General features: G+C 53.9%; 3 protein-coding genes across 6 annotated transcripts; 2 read left to right on the top strand and 1 right to left on the bottom strand.

Annotated features, from left to right (window-relative positions):
- Window positions 1-783: 783 nt before the first annotated feature.
- Window positions 784-1439, bottom strand: LOC125321459 (cytochrome c oxidase assembly factor 4 homolog, mitochondrial). The gene is made up of 2 exons (XM_048294334.1): window positions 1353-1439; window positions 784-1152 (listed from the first exon to the last, which is right to left on the bottom strand). Exon 2 carries the CDS (start codon window positions 1144-1146, stop codon window positions 895-897), a length of 252 nt encoding a protein of 83 aa, XP_048150291.1. The 5' UTR covers window positions 1147-1152; window positions 1353-1439; the 3' UTR covers window positions 784-894.
- PAAF1 (proteasomal ATPase associated factor 1) lies at window positions 1413-11557 on the top strand. The gene is made up of 12 exons (XM_048294326.1): window positions 1413-1562; window positions 1637-1677; window positions 2100-2203; window positions 2563-2652; window positions 6424-6522; window positions 7192-7342; window positions 8359-8553; window positions 8886-8977; window positions 9244-9359; window positions 9943-10025; window positions 10270-10352; window positions 11156-11557. The coding sequence occupies exons 1-12, from the start codon at window positions 1516-1518 to the stop codon at window positions 11231-11233; spliced, it is 1179 nt and encodes a 392-aa protein (XP_048150283.1). The 5' UTR covers window positions 1413-1515; the 3' UTR covers window positions 11234-11557.
- Window positions 11558-11645: 88 nt separating this feature from the next.
- On the top strand, window positions 11646-15877 carry DNAJB13 (DnaJ heat shock protein family (Hsp40) member B13). Of its 4 annotated transcripts, none has more exons than XM_048294328.1 (8): window positions 11646-11807; window positions 12412-12515; window positions 12756-12917; window positions 13317-13474; window positions 14225-14338; window positions 15030-15143; window positions 15230-15306; window positions 15662-15877. In XM_048294328.1, exons 1-8 carry the CDS (start codon window positions 11740-11742, stop codon window positions 15813-15815), a joined length of 951 nt encoding a protein of 316 aa, XP_048150285.1. In that variant the 5' UTR covers window positions 11646-11739; the 3' UTR covers window positions 15816-15877. The 4 variants fall into 4 exon arrangements, with proteins under 4 accessions (XP_048150285.1, XP_048150286.1, XP_048150287.1 ...); XM_048294329.1 differs by having other exon boundaries at window positions 15643-15765; XM_048294330.1 differs by lacking the exon at window positions 15662-15877 and adding an exon at window positions 15395-15636.
- The last annotated feature ends 534 nt before the right edge of the window (window positions 15878-16411 follow it).

The following is a 16411-nucleotide window of genomic DNA, read 5'->3' as shown; positions in this document are numbered from 1 at the left end:
CTGGTTTGTTTGGAGGTTTTTCCTCCCCCTTTCTAAGGAGTGGCTCGTGAAAAAGACAGAAAGTAACTCATTCATTTACACTCTCCCCCAAACCGGGGCTGTCCGGGTGTTGCTTGTGCTTCCATGCCCGCTGTGATTTTTGGCCAGCAGTGCTGGAACCCAGCCCCTCGGCATTCCCAGCACCCACAGCCCTGGCAAATAGCCTGGAACGTTCCTTCTGGCAAAAGCCATGGGTGCTCTTTCTCTTGGCTTATTTGCCAGTAAGTGGTGGTCAGATGAGAATCCATTTTTCTCCCAAATTTTTCTGTGGCTTCCCAGGAGATAAATCCCCTCCCCAAAAATCCTATCCTGTGGGACATGAGGTTATCACGACTGACAAAAGCCTTAGGATGGCACAGAGAACTGTTCTGGAGCCAAGACTCAGCCTGAGTGCTGTGAATGCTCCTGGATTGGGGTATTTTGGGCCAGAAATCCACAACCACAGAATCATTTTGGCTGGAAATCACCTCTGGAATCATTGAGCCCAAGCTGTGCCCAATCCCCACCTTGTCACCAGCCCAGAGCAGTGAGTGCCACATCCCGTTTTTCTTGGACACCTCCAGGGATGGGGATTCTAAACCTCCCTGGGTAGCCCCTGACAATGTTTAACACCCCCTTACGTTAAGAAATTCCTCCTGATGTCCAACCTGAACCTACCGTGGCACAGCTTGACGCTGTAGCCTCCAAACCCGTCCCCCCCCCCCCCAACTTCCAGTTCTCCCACTGGCACAGATGAAGCCGAGGGACGACAGATTCCAGATTTAATTTCCCAACAATTCCCCACGGATTTCCCAGCACCAGAAAGGGGGCGAGGGGCGCAGCCGCCCGCATTCTTGTGGGGCAGTCCGGGCGCTGTCAGTCCGTGGGCTGGGCTGGGCTCGCTCCGCGCTCCCGCTGCTGCCGCCGGGCCATGCAGGCCCCGAAGGCGCGGAGCTGCTCCTGGCAGTGCCGCCAGTCCTGCCGCTCCGCCATGCACTCCTGCAGCTGCCGGTGCTGCTCCAGGCAGCCGGTCCGCGCGATCATGGCATCCAGGGGATCCTCGCTCTCCTCAGCCTCGCCCTGCGCCGCCGCCGCCGCGCGGCTCCAGGCGTGCCCGGCCTTCGCCATGGAGAGCTGCGCACGAGGGAGGTGGCCGTGTCTTTGGGGGGCTCAGCAGCCTCTCCGTGCACCCTCCCCGTACACCTTACCCCAGCCACGGGTGCCCACCGCCTCCTCAACCCCCACCCTTCACCTCCCGAGGGTCCCCGTTCCCCCACAGATGTCCAGCAGCCTCCACAACCCCGACCCCCCCCCCCAATAAACACCCCCCGTACCAGCGCAGCGCGGCCCCTTTAAGGCGGGAGCCCGGCACGGCACTTCCGGGGCATGGCGTGACCGCGGCGGCGCTCGTTGATTGGCGGGTTTCTTCCCGTTCCGGTCGCGCGACGGTCGACGGGAAGTAAGGAGGCGGAAGTAGGTGCAGTTACCCCGGTAAAGATGGCGGCGACGCTGCGGATCCAGAGCGACTGGAGCCGGGCGTTGAGGTGGGAACGGTCCCTTTCTTTGTCCCTGTCCTTATCCCTGTCCCTGCTCCGCTCACGGCTGCTTCTCTCTGCAGCAGGGACGAGGGCGAGGCCTGGCTGAGCTGCCGCAGCACCGGTGAGTGGCTTGAAGAGGCCTCGGGGGTAACCGTGGGGATAAGAGGGGATCGGGGAGGATCGAGAGGGTTCTGGAGGTGAGGGGTGTTTAAGAAGCCTGTGGTGCAGAAATGGGTGGGGGTAGCTGGGGGACCCTGTGGAATAGGGGCTGGTGGGGTGGGGGTGCCCTGTGGTTTAAACGGGGGTGCGAGTGGTTGGGGGTCCCTTGTTTAAAAGGGACTGGGGTGGTTCGGGGGTCCCTTCGGTTTTAAAGGGGTTGGGGTCATTTGGAGGCCCTGTGGGTTCGGAGGGCATGGGGGTGTTTGAGTTCCTTGTGGGTGAGGAGGAGGTGAGGGTGGTTGGGGTCCCTCTGACTTGGGAGGGGGTGGGGACGTTTGGGGTCCCCGTGGGCTGTCCCTGGGGCTGACGGCTGCTGTCCCCCAGGGAAGCCCACCCTGTACGGCAGTGTCACCCGGCGCGGGCTCAGCTCCGATGGTGTCCCAGACATCGTGGCCTCCGAGGGATTCGTGGTCGGGGAAGTCACCAAGGTGCCAAGGCTGGGGGGAGAGGGGTGGGTGACCACCCCGAGCATAAAGGGGAGCCACTCTGACGGCCTAAGCTGTCACCCGGTACCTGCACAGTCCCACCCAGCCATCCCGAGCCTCCGGCTGCGCTGAGCCCTGGAGCTGGTCCCTACCATCCCCCAGGGCCGTGGCTGGCCAGGCTGCAGCAGCCATCCCTTCCCACCTGCATCCTGAGGAGATGAGCCCCACACTGACCCATCCATCAGTTTTCAGGCTCTGGGATCCTACAGCTGAGTCCAGGTCACGGTTCTACCTCGGCAACCTCTGTTTCAGGACTAACAGCACTTCTAATTCCTTTCTTCCCCCTCTCTTTCCTTCTCTAGAAAAGCATCCTCATTTCTTGTCCTCACGAGAATGTGTCCACAAAGTTCCTGGCTCCATACACAAGTTTTTGTAGGATTCATCAGAAAAGCGTGAGTAGCCTTGTGAGGTGGCAATCTCTGGGTGTGATTGGTAAATCTCACATCCCTGTGTGTGGTGTCCTCGCAGTGAGGGGTGGCCTGGAGGGTGGATTCGTGTGTGAGGGGCTGGAATGGAGATGGAACTGGGATCTTGTGGTTTAGGAGTAGCGTTCCCACTGAAATACCCTGGACCACGTGCCACTCACTCCTTCCCCCCTCCCCCTGCAGCAGGATGGAAAGGGGAATTGGAGGCACAAAAGACAAAGATCAGGGGCTGAGATAAGAACAATTTACTGAGAACAGCAATGGAATAAGAAAATAAACGGTAGCAACAATATTAATTAACAAAACAGGACAGGGAAACCACAAGGAACCCAGAACCCCTAGAAGGTACCACCGAATATCCCAAATATCCCATCCCGTGTCCCTCCCTGCTCCTGTAAAAATTAACCCTCTCCTGGCCAGAACCAGGACATTCCCCACCCCTCAGTCTATCCCATCTACTCATGCCCAGATCCCACACTGCCCAACTATACACACAAAAGCACAGGAATCATTCCCTTAATCAAAGGCTGTCCCTCCTAAATGTCTCAAGATAGATATTTATATCCATTATACTGTGTTTCCTTGTCATCAGTGGTCTTCCAATCCCTCTCATTGGTATCCAGGCTTTTTTAGCTGTGTTCTTTTAAACTTTTAAATTCTTCTGGTTTTTTGGGTTTTTTTTCTCCTGCTGCTGTTTTTTTACTTGTACTTCTGAGCCTTATGAAATCAATCCAGTCCGTTCTTTAAGACCTTGGTCTCTTCAACACTTTTCTTTGGGAGCTCTTCTAAAACACTGATCTTTTCCAAGCCTTGGCTTTGTAACGTTTCGAGTTGTTCCATGCAGGATGCTGAGGGACGTCTGTAGGAAAGACAGCATAGTCACGGCAGATGGGGCAGGTGCTGGAATGCTCCTGGAGCCACGTCCTGATGCACTCCCTGTGGAATTCATGCCCACACTCCAGTTCACACGTGTTTCTGCTTAGCTCCTCGTGGCATATTGTGCAGGGATCATCACTGGAGGCTGTTTTCCTTGGGCTGTATTTCCACACAGCTGCCCCGTGGCAGGGAAGAGGGTTTCAGTCTATAGTCCCAGATGTAGGCCTGTAACTTCAGCACCTTTAGGTCCCTATCCCATGTAAGGGATGACAGCGCCTTGGCGTAGAACGGTGGCGCGCTCTTTTTAAACTCCGCCCAAATGCGCCAGGTGCAGTAGGCTCCGTCCGGATTGTCGAGGAACTGCGTGTTCCGTGTATTCCGGTAGAGTATGTCCACCATAGTTAATTCTGTCAGATAGTGAACACCTTCCAGCTTGGTGTTCCACCTGTCCCGGTACACGATCACCTCGTCCGCGGTGTACGCCAGCCTCACACTTGACACGAGTCGCCTCCAGAGGCTGAGAGTTCCTGGCCCGCTCCCAAGCCTCCTGTCAATGGCCACATCCCGGGACAGGGGTCCCAGGTGCGTGGCTTCGTAACTGTTTAGGAATACATCCACGTTGGCCCCTGCAAACCAGCAGTCGTACAGCCAGAGCAGTAAGGACTGATCCGGAAGGCGGGTGAATCGTTGTCGGATTTCTTGCAGCTTACGCTGAGATTCGCTCATTATCTCTGGCTCTGCCTCTTCCTCCTCTTCTGAGGACGCTGTTTCCTCTTCATCCCTCACTAAGCAAACTAATTTGGGCCTGGATGTGAGTGTGTTCTGTTTAGGAGCGACTGCTCCTGGCATGGGTTGTTCCTCTGGTGCAGCTGCAGTTTGAGTGGCTACAGTGCATGTTGGTCTGTTTTCCTCCTCCTCCTCCTCTTCCTCCTCCTTCTCTTCCTCCTGAGGGGACTGGCTGGTATCCAGCAGTGTCCGATAAAGAGTAGCCAGGGCCCAGCACAGTGCAGTAAGTTGCTCCTCCCTGGAACCACCACAGCGCTTCTCTTTCAGATATTCTGCCACTTTAACAGGGTCCTGTATTTGTTCAGGGGTGAACTTCCAAACCACTGGAGATGAATACTCCTTCAAAACCTGGCCGATTTTCTCCCACCTTCCGTGCCACTCATCATCATCTGACCTCTGAAAGAATTTCTTAATAATCTCTTTTGTGACTCTGAAGATGATGTAGACCAGAGTGAGGAGATATATCAGACACGGCAACAGGAATATGCCTTCCTTAGTATTCAGAGGGAGTCCAGAATCCTCAAAAGCTGCTGTAAGAGGCTTGAAGGAGTAAAAGGAGATGAAAGGCTTGTGGAAATCATCGTCTCCTGTTCCCCCCCCAGACTGGGAACGATTATTAATGGTCTCCTGGAGGTAGTATATCACGTCACAAGTTGATACCACATAACCCACGTACATAAAAATCTTGAACCATCTCCCTAAACTGTGAAAGTGCGTTATCAGGACCACACTGGGAATTATAAACCTGTATAGGCACCACTCCACTAAGGGCAGACTAAGCCACATCGTGCCCTGCGGCTGTACCTCACACACCAAACACTCAGCTCAAACTTGCTTCCAACCGGCTGTGGGCAGAGCTGTTGTGATCTCGAGCCTTGGTGCCGCACGATGGGCGCCGGATTCGGCGGTGGTGGTTTGGGAATGGTATTCCCGAATTTAGCGTTCCCACGGGCACGGCCCGCGCCGCTCGCTCCCTGCGCTCCCCCGCGGGAGGCTGGAGAGGGGAACCGGAGGCACCACAGGCAGCGATCGGGGGTTGAGGCGCCAACAACTCACAGGGAACAGCAATGGGACAGGGAGCGACCGCGGGGACCCGCCCGGATAGAAGGAAAGCCGGAAAGAAGGGAGTTTTTCCCGCCGCCGCACGGGGAGGTGGGATCGGGGGACATCCGGCTCCTGGCTCTGCCCCTCCTGCTGCTGGAAAACTTAACCGTGTCCTGGCTGGAGCCGGGACAGGGTCTTCTTTCTCACGGTGCATCTGCATTTCTTATTCCTGTCCATGGATTTTAGCACTGTAGCGTTTTTTCCCCATCCGCAGCCTGCAAATGCAATTCAGAAACGCAATGCAAATGCCACTCACAGAATCACAGAATTCCTAATGTTGGAAAAGACCTCTGAGACCATCGAGTCCAAGCTGTGGCTGATCCCCACCTTGTCCCCAGCCCAGAGCACTGGGTGCCACGTCCAGGCCTTCCTTGGACACCTCCGGGGATGGGGACTCCAAACCTCCCTGGGCAGCCCCTTCCAGTGTTTAAAACCCCTTTCCATGAGGAAATTCCTCCTGATGTCCAACCTGGCCCAGCCTGAGGCCGTTCCCTCTCCTCCTGTCCCTGTTCCCTGGGAGCAGAGCCCGACCCTGCCCCCCACGGCTGCCCCCTCCTGCCCCCTCCTGCCAGCCCCTCAGTGTCCTCCTTCTGAGGGGCCCCAAGCTTGTATGAAGAACTAGTTTTGATTCAGTGTTTCAGCAAATTTAGACTGTGAATTTGGCTTCATAAATATCTCAAACGGTGGCTTGTGATTTGGGCCAGTTATCATGAGCTCTTTTCTTATTTCTCATCTGTTTACAGGACCTGCTAGAAAAGTCCAGATTTCTCTTCCACCTGGGATAAACCTGGAATACAACTGCTGCTTGTGCAGGCTTCTCCCTGAGCATTCCTTTTTCTCCTTGCCTTGCAGAGTCACAGGCAGAGAGTATACTTAGCAGGTCTCCCCCTGTACAGAATTAGGCTCTTGAGCAGATATACTTATATACAGAATTATATAAAGCTAATTCTCGGTGCTTTTACCTTCCTGCAGATTACCTGCCTTGATATTTCCAGTGGTGGAGGACTTGGTGTGTCTACCAGCACGGATGGGACCATGAAAATCTGGCAGGCTGCGAACGGAGAAATAAGAGTAAGAGCATCTGGCTTGGATGTTTTGTGTTGTCTGTGACATTCCTGAAGTCCTGTGGCCATGACTTGGGTCAGGCTGTTCACACCCTGTGAAGAATCTGGCTTTTTAGTGAGAAGCTAATTGAAATTGGGCATCTTGGAGGCTTTAAGTCAAATCTATTGGAAAAGGTGGCTTCTCCCAAGGGGGATGTTGCTCAGAGAGGTGCTTAGGAATAACAGGTCACTGACAGCCCCTATCCTGCATGGTAAAAGCACTTATGAATTTCTTATGAAGGAGAGTAGAGGGGAGGACAAAAAGCTTTCGGTGCTGGATTACCTCCATCCTGGCTTGTGGCCTTCCCAGAAAAGGGGGAAAGCTCCTTCGTGTGGAGCTTGACCTGTCAGCTCCTTGTTTGGCAGAGGATAAAGACATTTAACTTGTAATTAGAAGCAAATGTAGTATCTTTTGCTATGTAGTTAGCTGCTCAAATGGTAGAGGGAGGCCCAAAGTCACCTCTTTGACTGCTCCAAATTCAGACCAGTCCATTCCAGCAACGCAAACCCAGAGGATTTGAGCTTAATCCTTTGCCCATGTGAGAATTTTTCCAAGTTTTCCAGTGTCAAAACTCAACAACTGCTCGGCACGAGGATGATGACAATGGAACTAGCACGTAGTTCTTTGTTTTTCCAGAGACTTTTGGAAGGCCATGTGTATGATGTGAATTGTTGCAGGTTTTTCCCATCGGGCCTCGTGGTTCTGAGTGGGGGAATGGATGCCCAGCTAAAGATCTGGTCAGCAGAAGATTCCAGCTGTGTAGTAACATTTAAAGGTCACAAAAGAGGTACAGAGCCCTTAAAATGCTTCATTCGCTGTGTGGGTGCTTGCCTTGCACGCCGGGGCTGATGTTCAGTCACCAGCCTGCTGCACTCTGTGTTTGATGTCTGGAATGTAGCATCAGATGCCCCAAATGCTGGCCCAAATTATCTCTTCCCTGAGCCACCAACTGCTGTGTCCAGGCTCTGGCTTACCCTGTCCCACAAGGTGCTGGGCTTGATTGAGAGGTTAATAAACCCCATGGCTGGCTGCTCTAAACTTGATTAACTCGAAAAGCCATCTTGTGCAAAACCTGCCATTGTTCTTACGTGATTTGGGGGTTGGAACTTGATCTTCAAGGTCCCTTCCAACCCAAGGCATTCTATAATCTATTTGTGTGCATTGAAAATGCTTTGGCACAGGTGTCCCCTAAGCAAACCAGGTGGTGTGACAGAACCTTGGTCAGAGTGATGCTGCCAGTCACTCTCACAGTCTGTTTGCTTGGCTTATCCTGTCATTTGAGTTTCTGTAGGGAAAGTGCCAATCAAATCTTCTGACCACCTGACTGTTCTCTGCTAAAAAAACCACTGTCATTTTTCAGATCCGAATTTGACAGCCCACAGTATAATAAAGTAGTTAAGGGATCTTAGTGCCAGCAGAGACTGCTCTTTGCATGTTGCTGTAGCTGGCTAACAGGAATGCTGCTTTTGGGATTATCCAGGGGTGGACACGGGAACATTTAAAAGTGCCAGGCTCTTTTCTGCCCAGATTAGAGGTTAATTTTGTGTGGCATCAGCTCGTGCTGAGGTGAGGTGTTGCTGATCACATGATGGATAATGTCTTCCCTCTGTGCCAGCTGGTGGTTCCGCTCTGTGGGGTTTTCTGGGAGCTGCTGCCTTCCACAGACACCTTTTTCTAGAGGCACAACTTGTCGGTGTGTGACTGCTGTCACTGGGACAGTGGCCTGGAGCCAGTGGTCAAGTTCAGCTTGGGAAATGGGGTGCTTTTTATGTCTGTATGAACTCAGTCTTTGGTTTCATGCAGGTATTTTGGACACTGCCATCGTGGATCGGGGAAGGAATGTCCTGTCCTGCTCCAGGGACGGCACTGCCCGTCTCTGGGACTGTGGGAAATCTGCCTGCCTGGGCGTCATCGCTGACTGTGGCTCTCCCATCAACGGCGTCGCCGTGGGCACTGCTGACAACTCCCTGAACCTGGGCACACCTGAGAAACCTCCCAGTGAGGGGCTTTCCCTTAAAATTCCCCTTCGTTTCCCTGTCCCAAACTGCTTAGGCTTGTCACCAGTAATCCCAAGTGTCTCAATGCTGCTCCATGCCCTTTTACCACCTTGGGACAGGAACAGAGCGCTCCAGTCGTGGGTGGAATTGAGCCCTATCTAGAAGTTTGGGTAATGAAGACTGAGTTCTGCTTGATTACTGGCCTTTCTGGTGTCTTGGGGTCTGGAGGAATGTTGCCACAATTCAGCAGGGGTGATCCAAACTGTTGGGTTTGGATCCCATCAAGATTTGTTGTGTAGCCACTGTTGGCGTTACCTGTTGTCCTTTTGTCAGGTGAACGTGAGGTCGGGACAGAAGGGAAAATCCTGCTGCTGGCTCGAGAGGACAAGAAGCTTCAAGGAGTGGGACTGCAGAGCAGGCAGCCAGTAAGGATCTGGGACTGCCAGAGCACTGGGATGGGGAATTGAGCCAGGTTAAACCTAAACTGGAGGAGAGGCCAAAGCCTGGTGCAATAAAGGGATGCTCTCTCTCCTTTCTCCTGGATAGATTTTTACATGAGGAGTAAGAATGGCTCAGGATTTAACTTGGGAACAGGAAAGACAGTATTTAAAAATAAACAGTGGCAGCTGTTCTGCTTCCCTCTCCTGGATGTCCCATGTGTCTGACACTTGGTTTGTTCCCGAATCCTCAGGTGTTCCTCTTTGTTGGATCTGACGCCTTCAACTGCTGCACATTCCTGTCAAGCACCTACATTCTGGCAGGGACTCAGGATGGGAACATCTACCAGCTGGATGTGAGAAACACAAAGTGAGTGAGTGAGTGCCTGGGGCAAACAACCAGGGTTTTGGTTGGAAAAGAGAGTCAGGCAGAGGGTGCTGGCAGGCAGTGCCACTTCCCATTGCACCGTGAGCTCCTGAGCCTCTTGCATTATGTTGATGTGCTGTGTGTATGATGTTATATAACTGTATAATTTTATATTTATATAATCTCTGTACACAAACGTGTAGATAAATTTGGCAGAAAACTTCTTAACATCAATATTCGCCCCTCCCACACAGCCCATTTCTTTGCTTCGCTTGAGTGAAGCAAATGTCTTTGTAGGATCCTGACACCCTGATCCTCATGCCAGCATGGGATTGGAACTGAGCTGTGGGGTTTTACTGGTGTTCCCTGCTAACTCAGTATCATAGGAAAGAATCATGGAATGATTTGGGTTGGAAAGGGCCTTCAGGTTCATCCAGTTCCACCCCTGCCACGGGCAGGGACACCTTCCACTAGCCCAGGTTGCTCCAAGCCCCATCCAACCTGGCCTCGGACACTTCCAGGGATGGGGCAACTGCAGCTCCTCTGGAAAACAACCCTCATTTCTTGTTTCTGCTCCTTTTCCTAGTGCTCCAATCCAGGTGATCCATAGGTCAGGAGCACCAGTGCTTTCCCTGCTACCCTACCGAGATGGATTTATTGCCAGCCAAGGTAATTCCAGGGCTGTTTTGTGCCCGTGGAAATCCTGTAATCAAATCAAGGAGCTTTGTGCTCTTTGGGCATTGTCCTCTTGCCCCTTTGGTTTGGGATTTCCACCCCCCACATCCCTCATATCCCTCCAAAACGGGGCCTCCAAGGTACGTCTCACCCACTGGAGCCTTTTCCCAATAGCATTTCTGTTTGTAATGAAGAGTGTGGCTTGTCTCACTAATTGGCTGCTGGCCCTTCCTTGCAGGGGATGGCACCTGCTTCATTGTTCAGCAAGACCTGGATTATGTCCTGGATCTCACTGAGGCCGACTGCGACCCCGTGTACAAGGTAAGCAACACGGGGCATCCCTGAGGAGAAAGTGGGCAGGGAAAGCTGGTGCCGGGCAGCTGCCCTTAGCTCAGGTTTTTCACCTCAGCAGGTTCCTCCACACAGTTGACTATTGAGCTTATCTTTGTTTTTTCTAACTGGATAATCCTAATATTTTGTATAAACCAATCCTCTGCGGAATTCCCTGGCTTTATCTCCATTGTGCAGGAGCTGAGTGGAACGGTGGAGTTGGAGCAGCTCTGGCAGAGCTGTGTTCCTATAAAAACTGTGGAATTAGGGTGCTGGGACAATCCTGAGGGTAAAAGAACCAGTGCTGCTGACCCCTCTTGTTCCCTGGGGATTTGGGGCCAGGAATTGGGTCTTGCTGTGCGTTCCAGACATCCCACTGTGCTTGCTTGGATCAGGGAGTGTGGCCTGGACGCTCAACCTGGAAATGGGCCCTTGTTTATAACCTGGCCCTTCTCCACAGTCCAGCTGTGCATCTCCTACCCAACACAGCCCCTCAGATGAACACAGGGGGATCGGGGTTTGACTGCCCAACTCAAAGCAGGAGAAATGTTTTGCCACACTTAATTTTCCCTTTGGATCTGATAGAAGAACCCTTGTGTGAGGACACACCTACTCCCTAAGCTCTGGTGAAACCTGGAACTGTCCTTTAAAACCTGCTAATGCTGTTCCAGGAGCCATTCCCCTCCTCTTCCCTTTGCAAAAGTCCAAAAGGAAAGCTCATCTCTGAGGATTTCACTGGCAGCTGTCACTTGGGAAATGCTTTGTGTAAATACTGCTTTTTTTTCCTTCTTCAGGTGGCTTCTTGGGAGAAGGAAATTTACACGTGCTGCAGGGATGGGATAGTGAGGAGATACCAACTTGCTGACCTTTAAGTGTTTGAAGGAGCCAAATAATGGAGCAACGTGTCGGAAAGGCTCTTCCAAGCTGACTTTCCTGGGACGTGTGTGTACAAGTTTGAGGCTGTTGTGATGACCAGGCTCCATACACAGTAACAGGTCATATTTTTTCCTACTACACAACTGGGATCAGTTTTTAATTTAGAGAGGCTCTTTTGTTGCAATGATGTTGTGGTTTTATTTCCAGTGCTGAAAAAATGCTGTTTGTAGTGGGGGGAAATAAATAAATAAAGGGGGAGAGGGGGCACAGTCAAAGTGACTATCACAGTATGGAGTGAAATAAAGCCGCTGCTTTGATAACACCTGTGTTAACACATGTGTTTCCATGAAAATCTGGGGATTTTTAAGAAAAAGAAATGAGGGGAGAGGATTGGGGGGGGGGGCCGGCAGAGTGCGGAAGTGAGAAGGAGAACTACGTTTCCCTTAATGCCCCGCGCGGCGCCGACCGGAAGGCCTTTTCGTCGCTGTAGCAACGGGACGCCATGGGCATGGACTACTACGCTGTGCTGGAGCTGGACCGCGGCGCCACCTCCGACGACATCAAGAAGGCGTGAGGGACCCCCGGCATCAGAGATTCCCCTCGGGCCGGGAGGAAACATGGGGACCCGGGGGGTGGCGGCGGGAGCGGGGCGGCCCCGTGAGTGGCTGTCCGTCGCCTCCCCCTGTGCCCCACAGTGGGGACTGGGAGGGGGGAAAAGGGTCTGGGCAGCTTGGGGGGCAGCCCGGGCTGGATGTGGGAATGGGGTGTCTGCTGTCCCCTTCAGTGGGGGGCTGTTCCCTTCAATACCCTGAGGGCTGGAGCCCCTCTGCTCTGGAGCCAGGCTGGGAGAGCTGGGGGTGCTCACCTGGAGAGGAGAAGCTCCAGGGAGACCTCAGAGCCCCTTGCAGGGCCTAGAGGGGCTCCAGGAGAGCTGGAGAGGGACTGGGGACAAGGGGGAATGGCTTCCCCCTGTCAGAGGGCAGGGATAGATGGGATATTGGGAAGGAATTGTTCCCTGTGAGGATTATGAGGCCCCAGCACAGGCTCATCAGAGAAACTGTGGCTGCCCCATGCCTGGAAGTTACTCGAAGCCCTGTCCAGCCTGGGATAGTGGAAGGTGTCCCTAGATGGGTTTTAAAGCCCCTCCCAACTCAAAACATCCTGTGATCCGTAGTTATCGGAAGTTGGCTCTGAGGTACCATCCATTAAAATGCAAGGAGCCCTGGGGGCCGAAGAGGTTCCAGCAGCTGGCAGAGGCCTACGATGTGCTCAGCGACTGTAAGTGGGGAGTGTCCCCTTCCACTGACTGGAGGGGCAGGAGGGGCTGGAAGGGGGTGTGAATTCCTGGTCCCTGGCAGAACCAGCTCTGAGACCCAGAGCCCAGCTGGGAACTGGCACACACTCCCATGTCCATCCCTGCTGTTCCTGGGAACCCTCTTCTCCAGCCTCCACCCAAGCAAAACCCGGATCTCAGGCTGGGGCTCTCCCTCAATTCCCAACCCTTCCTTGTTCCCTAAGCCATGAAGAAAGGCATCTACGACAAATTTGGGGAAGAGGGGCTCAAAGGTGGCATCCCCTTGGAGTTTGCGAGCGACAACCCTTGGAGCGTCGGATATGTGTTCCACAACAACCCTGACAAAGTCTTCAGGGAGTTCTTTGGAGGGGACAACCCCTTTGGAGGTAAGCTGGGAGACTTGCGGGTGGCTGGGGTCTGTCTGTGACTGCCATGATTCCATGGCAGCTGCCAGCTCAGAGCATTAAGCTTTCCAGGAATGTTTCCCTGCCCACTCAGTTCCCTCCGGTGCTTGGAGGATATAGATCCTGACTTCCCCTCGTCCTGCGTGCGGGAGAGGCCTGGAGGTGCATGTTCAGGCTGTCAGCTTTCCCCAGCTGCTCCTGTGACCCTTTCTGGGACGATTCCCATCAAAAAGAGGGATTAGGGAGGCGAGGTTGCCATAAACACTCCTGGGAAAAACCACTTCAGGTGATGCCGGGTGGGAGAAGAAGGGAGGTAAAGACCCCGGAGGACCCCCCATCTCTGACCCGAGTGAGGGGCCGTCCCTCTGCTGCCTCACACAGAGTTCTTTGCCGAGGATGGCTCGGAGGTGCTGCTGCCCTTCGGAGGGCCCCGAGGCCGGGGGGCGCTGCAGCGGGACCCCCCCATCGTGCGGGATCTCTACGTGTCCCTCGAGGACCTGTTCCATGGCTGCACCAAGAAGATTAAGATCTCCCGCAGGGTAGGGGCTGTGGGGGTGAAGGGGGTGGATTTTGGGGTGGGCTCTGCCCTCGGTGTGGGACACTGAGGATTTGGGGATGGCTCTGTCCCAGGAGCTTGTCACAGGGAGAGATTAGCACCAAAGCCAGAAGGACCCGAACCAATGTCCCCCCCCTGCCTTGGCAAAGGGAATTCAGCACTGGAGGCAATGTGGGAGCTGGTAGGAAGTGAGGGCTGATCTCAGAGATGGGTGGAGAAGGAGCTCAGCGTGTTTGGGGCTCCCATCATTCCATTTTCACACTGCTTTGTGACTCCTTTTTGTGCCCTTGGTGACCGGCGTCCCCCCCTTGTTGTCCCAGTCTCCTGGATCCAGCCCTGAGCTTCTCCTGCTCTAGGACATGGGAAACACCCTCAAGTTGTGACAGGGGAGGTTTAGGTTGGGTATTAGGGAAAATTTCTTCACTGAAAGGGTGATCAGGCACTGGAACAGGCTGCCCAGGGCAGTGGTGGAGCCCCCATTGCTGGAGGGATTTAAAGCTGTGTGGATGTGGCACTTGGATGTGATTTGGTGGCCTTGGAAGTCCTGGGGGAACAGTTGGACTCTGATCTTGGAGGTCTTTTCCAACCTAAAGGATCCCATGATTCTATGATCTGATCCTGGTGTGTACCCACAGCCACTCTGGTGTGGAGTACAACCCGCCCTGGCCCTTTCCTCTGGTGAGCAGAGCACTCCTGACCCTCCCTCTTTGGGCCCCTCGCTGTGCACCCCCAGGTGATGAACGAGGATGGGCAAACAAGCACCATCAGGGATAAGATCCTAACGATTGACGTGCAGCCGGGATGGAAGCGGGGCACCAGGATCACCTTCGAGAAGGAAGGAGACCAGGTAAGCACAGAATCACAGAATAGTCAGCTTTGGAAGGGACCTCTGGAGACCTCCTAATCCAACCCCCTGCCCAGGCAGGGTCACCTGGAGCAGGAACTCATCCAGATGGGTTTGGGATGTCTCCAGAGAGGGAGATTCCATGCCCTCCCTGGGCAGCTGTTCCAGTGCTTTGCCCCCTCCATGGAAAAAAGTTCTTCCATGGTATGAAGCTCTGGTTTCCCATTGCTGAGGGCACTCAGCAGCATGACCAACAGAGAGACTCAGCATTACTGTGCTCAGAAGCACTCTGAGGAGCCATTCCTGCCTGGATTTTCCTTAGAACAGGTTGAAGAAAAATAATTGAAAGGGGTGGTTTTCTTCCTGGCAGAAAGACAGTTTTGGATTTGTCCTTGGCTGAGCAGGAGTCTTGGAGAAAAGACTCCTTTTTCTCTTAAGGGAAGAAAACACCTTTCCCCTCTCTCTAGCCAGCTGAAAACAGCAACAAAAGAGCAGCAATTTGTGTCAGCTTTCCCTCTATAAAATAATTTCCAGGTTTCCAAGGACAGGTTGGATGTGGCTTGGGGCAACCTAGTCTAGTGGAAGGTGTCCCTTCCCATGGCAGGGGGAGGAACTGGATGAGTTTTAATGTCCCTTCCAACCCAAACCATCCTGGGATTCCATGATTCTATGATCTTTTTCCCCTCAATTTTAGGGCCCAAACATCATTCCAGCTGACATCACCTTTGTTGTCCAAGAGAAGCTTCACCCAAAGTTTAAAAGAATCGACAACAACCTCCTTTATGTTGCCACAATCCCCCTGGGAAAGGTAAAGAGCCAAGTGAGGGGACAGACCTTCACCTTTGGGCTCTGGGGCTGCAGCAGCAGCTCCTGGTGCCACTCCATGCCCGGCAGGCGCTGACTGGATGCACCCTGGATGTGTGGACACTGGATGGGAGGCTGCTGAACATCCCCATCAACGACATTGTGCAGTAAGTGCCGGGGGAAACCGGGCTCAGAGGAGAGCGGGCACTTGGGAGGAACCTCCTCGGCACTGGGGTGCTCCAAAACCTTTTCCAGCAGGTTTGGGGCTGCAGGAGGAGGATGATGCCCACAGTGGGCAACTCTTCTGGTCTGGGGCCATGTTGCTGGGAGCAGAGGCAAGGAGAGGGCTGGGCGTGGGTGGATGAGGGGGATGCTGGAGCCTGGAAGAGGAGGACAGGCACCTGGATGAAGCTGGAGGAGCAAATAACCTGAGAAACCCACGTGGGGCTCTGCAGGTGGGGCTCATGGCTCCCGTGTTGGGATCATCCCTAGGCTCCTCTCAGCCTCTTCTTTGCTTGGCAGCCCCAAGTACTGTAAAATGGTGCCAGGGGAGGGAATGCCACTGCTCCAGGACCCCCAGCGCAAGGGAGACCTCTACATCTACTTTGACATCTGCTTCCCCAAGAGGCTCAGCCCTGAGGCGAAAACGCTCTTGAAACGCATCCTCCTGCCCTAGGGACAGTGACCTTGCCCCTCTCCCAGCTCCTTTATCCCCCCAATAAAGCTTTGGAGCCAGTACTGGGACTGGGCAGAAGTTCTTCCAAGCGCTGGGAACCCTAAAGCACAGGATCACCCTAAACCAACAGCCCTGAGGCCTGGCCTGGCTCCAGCTGGCTTTGTGGTCTCTGCTCTCCAGCTCCCACCCTGCAGCAGCAGCTCTGCAGCTATGGGGAGGCCGAGGGAGGATTTGGGGGCGATGGAGGGAGGCAACCATGGCCAGGACCCCACCCACTGGCCTCGGTGCTTTATTTTCCTACTCCCAGAGTCTGTCCCTGCTAAAGCTGAGCCCTGACAGCACAGGGAAGACGTCAGGTAACGCTTGTGTTGCCTTTTCCAGTGGCACTCCAGGGCTGGGAGAATGCCCTAAAAAGGGGAGGGAACCCTGACCCCGCTGCGATCAGACCCCACAGGGGTGGTTTATTGGAGGTGCCAGTAAGGAATAATGGGAATTGCCACATCAGCTGGCTTGCTCCTGCCTGCCCACACCACTGCCCCCGGAAAGTGCTGCTCTTCCCAGCTGGAAAACCTAGAAACACTTTCTTCTTTCTCCCT

The sequence above is a fragment of the Corvus hawaiiensis genome, chromosome 2 (assembly GCF_020740725.1).
Source record: "Corvus hawaiiensis isolate bCorHaw1 chromosome 2, bCorHaw1.pri.cur, whole genome shotgun sequence".
In the NCBI taxonomy this organism is placed as follows: Eukaryota; Metazoa; Chordata; class Aves; order Passeriformes; family Corvidae; genus Corvus; species Corvus hawaiiensis.
The sequence above is the reverse complement of the archived record's forward strand: the minus strand, read 5'-3'. Positions and strand labels throughout refer to the sequence as shown.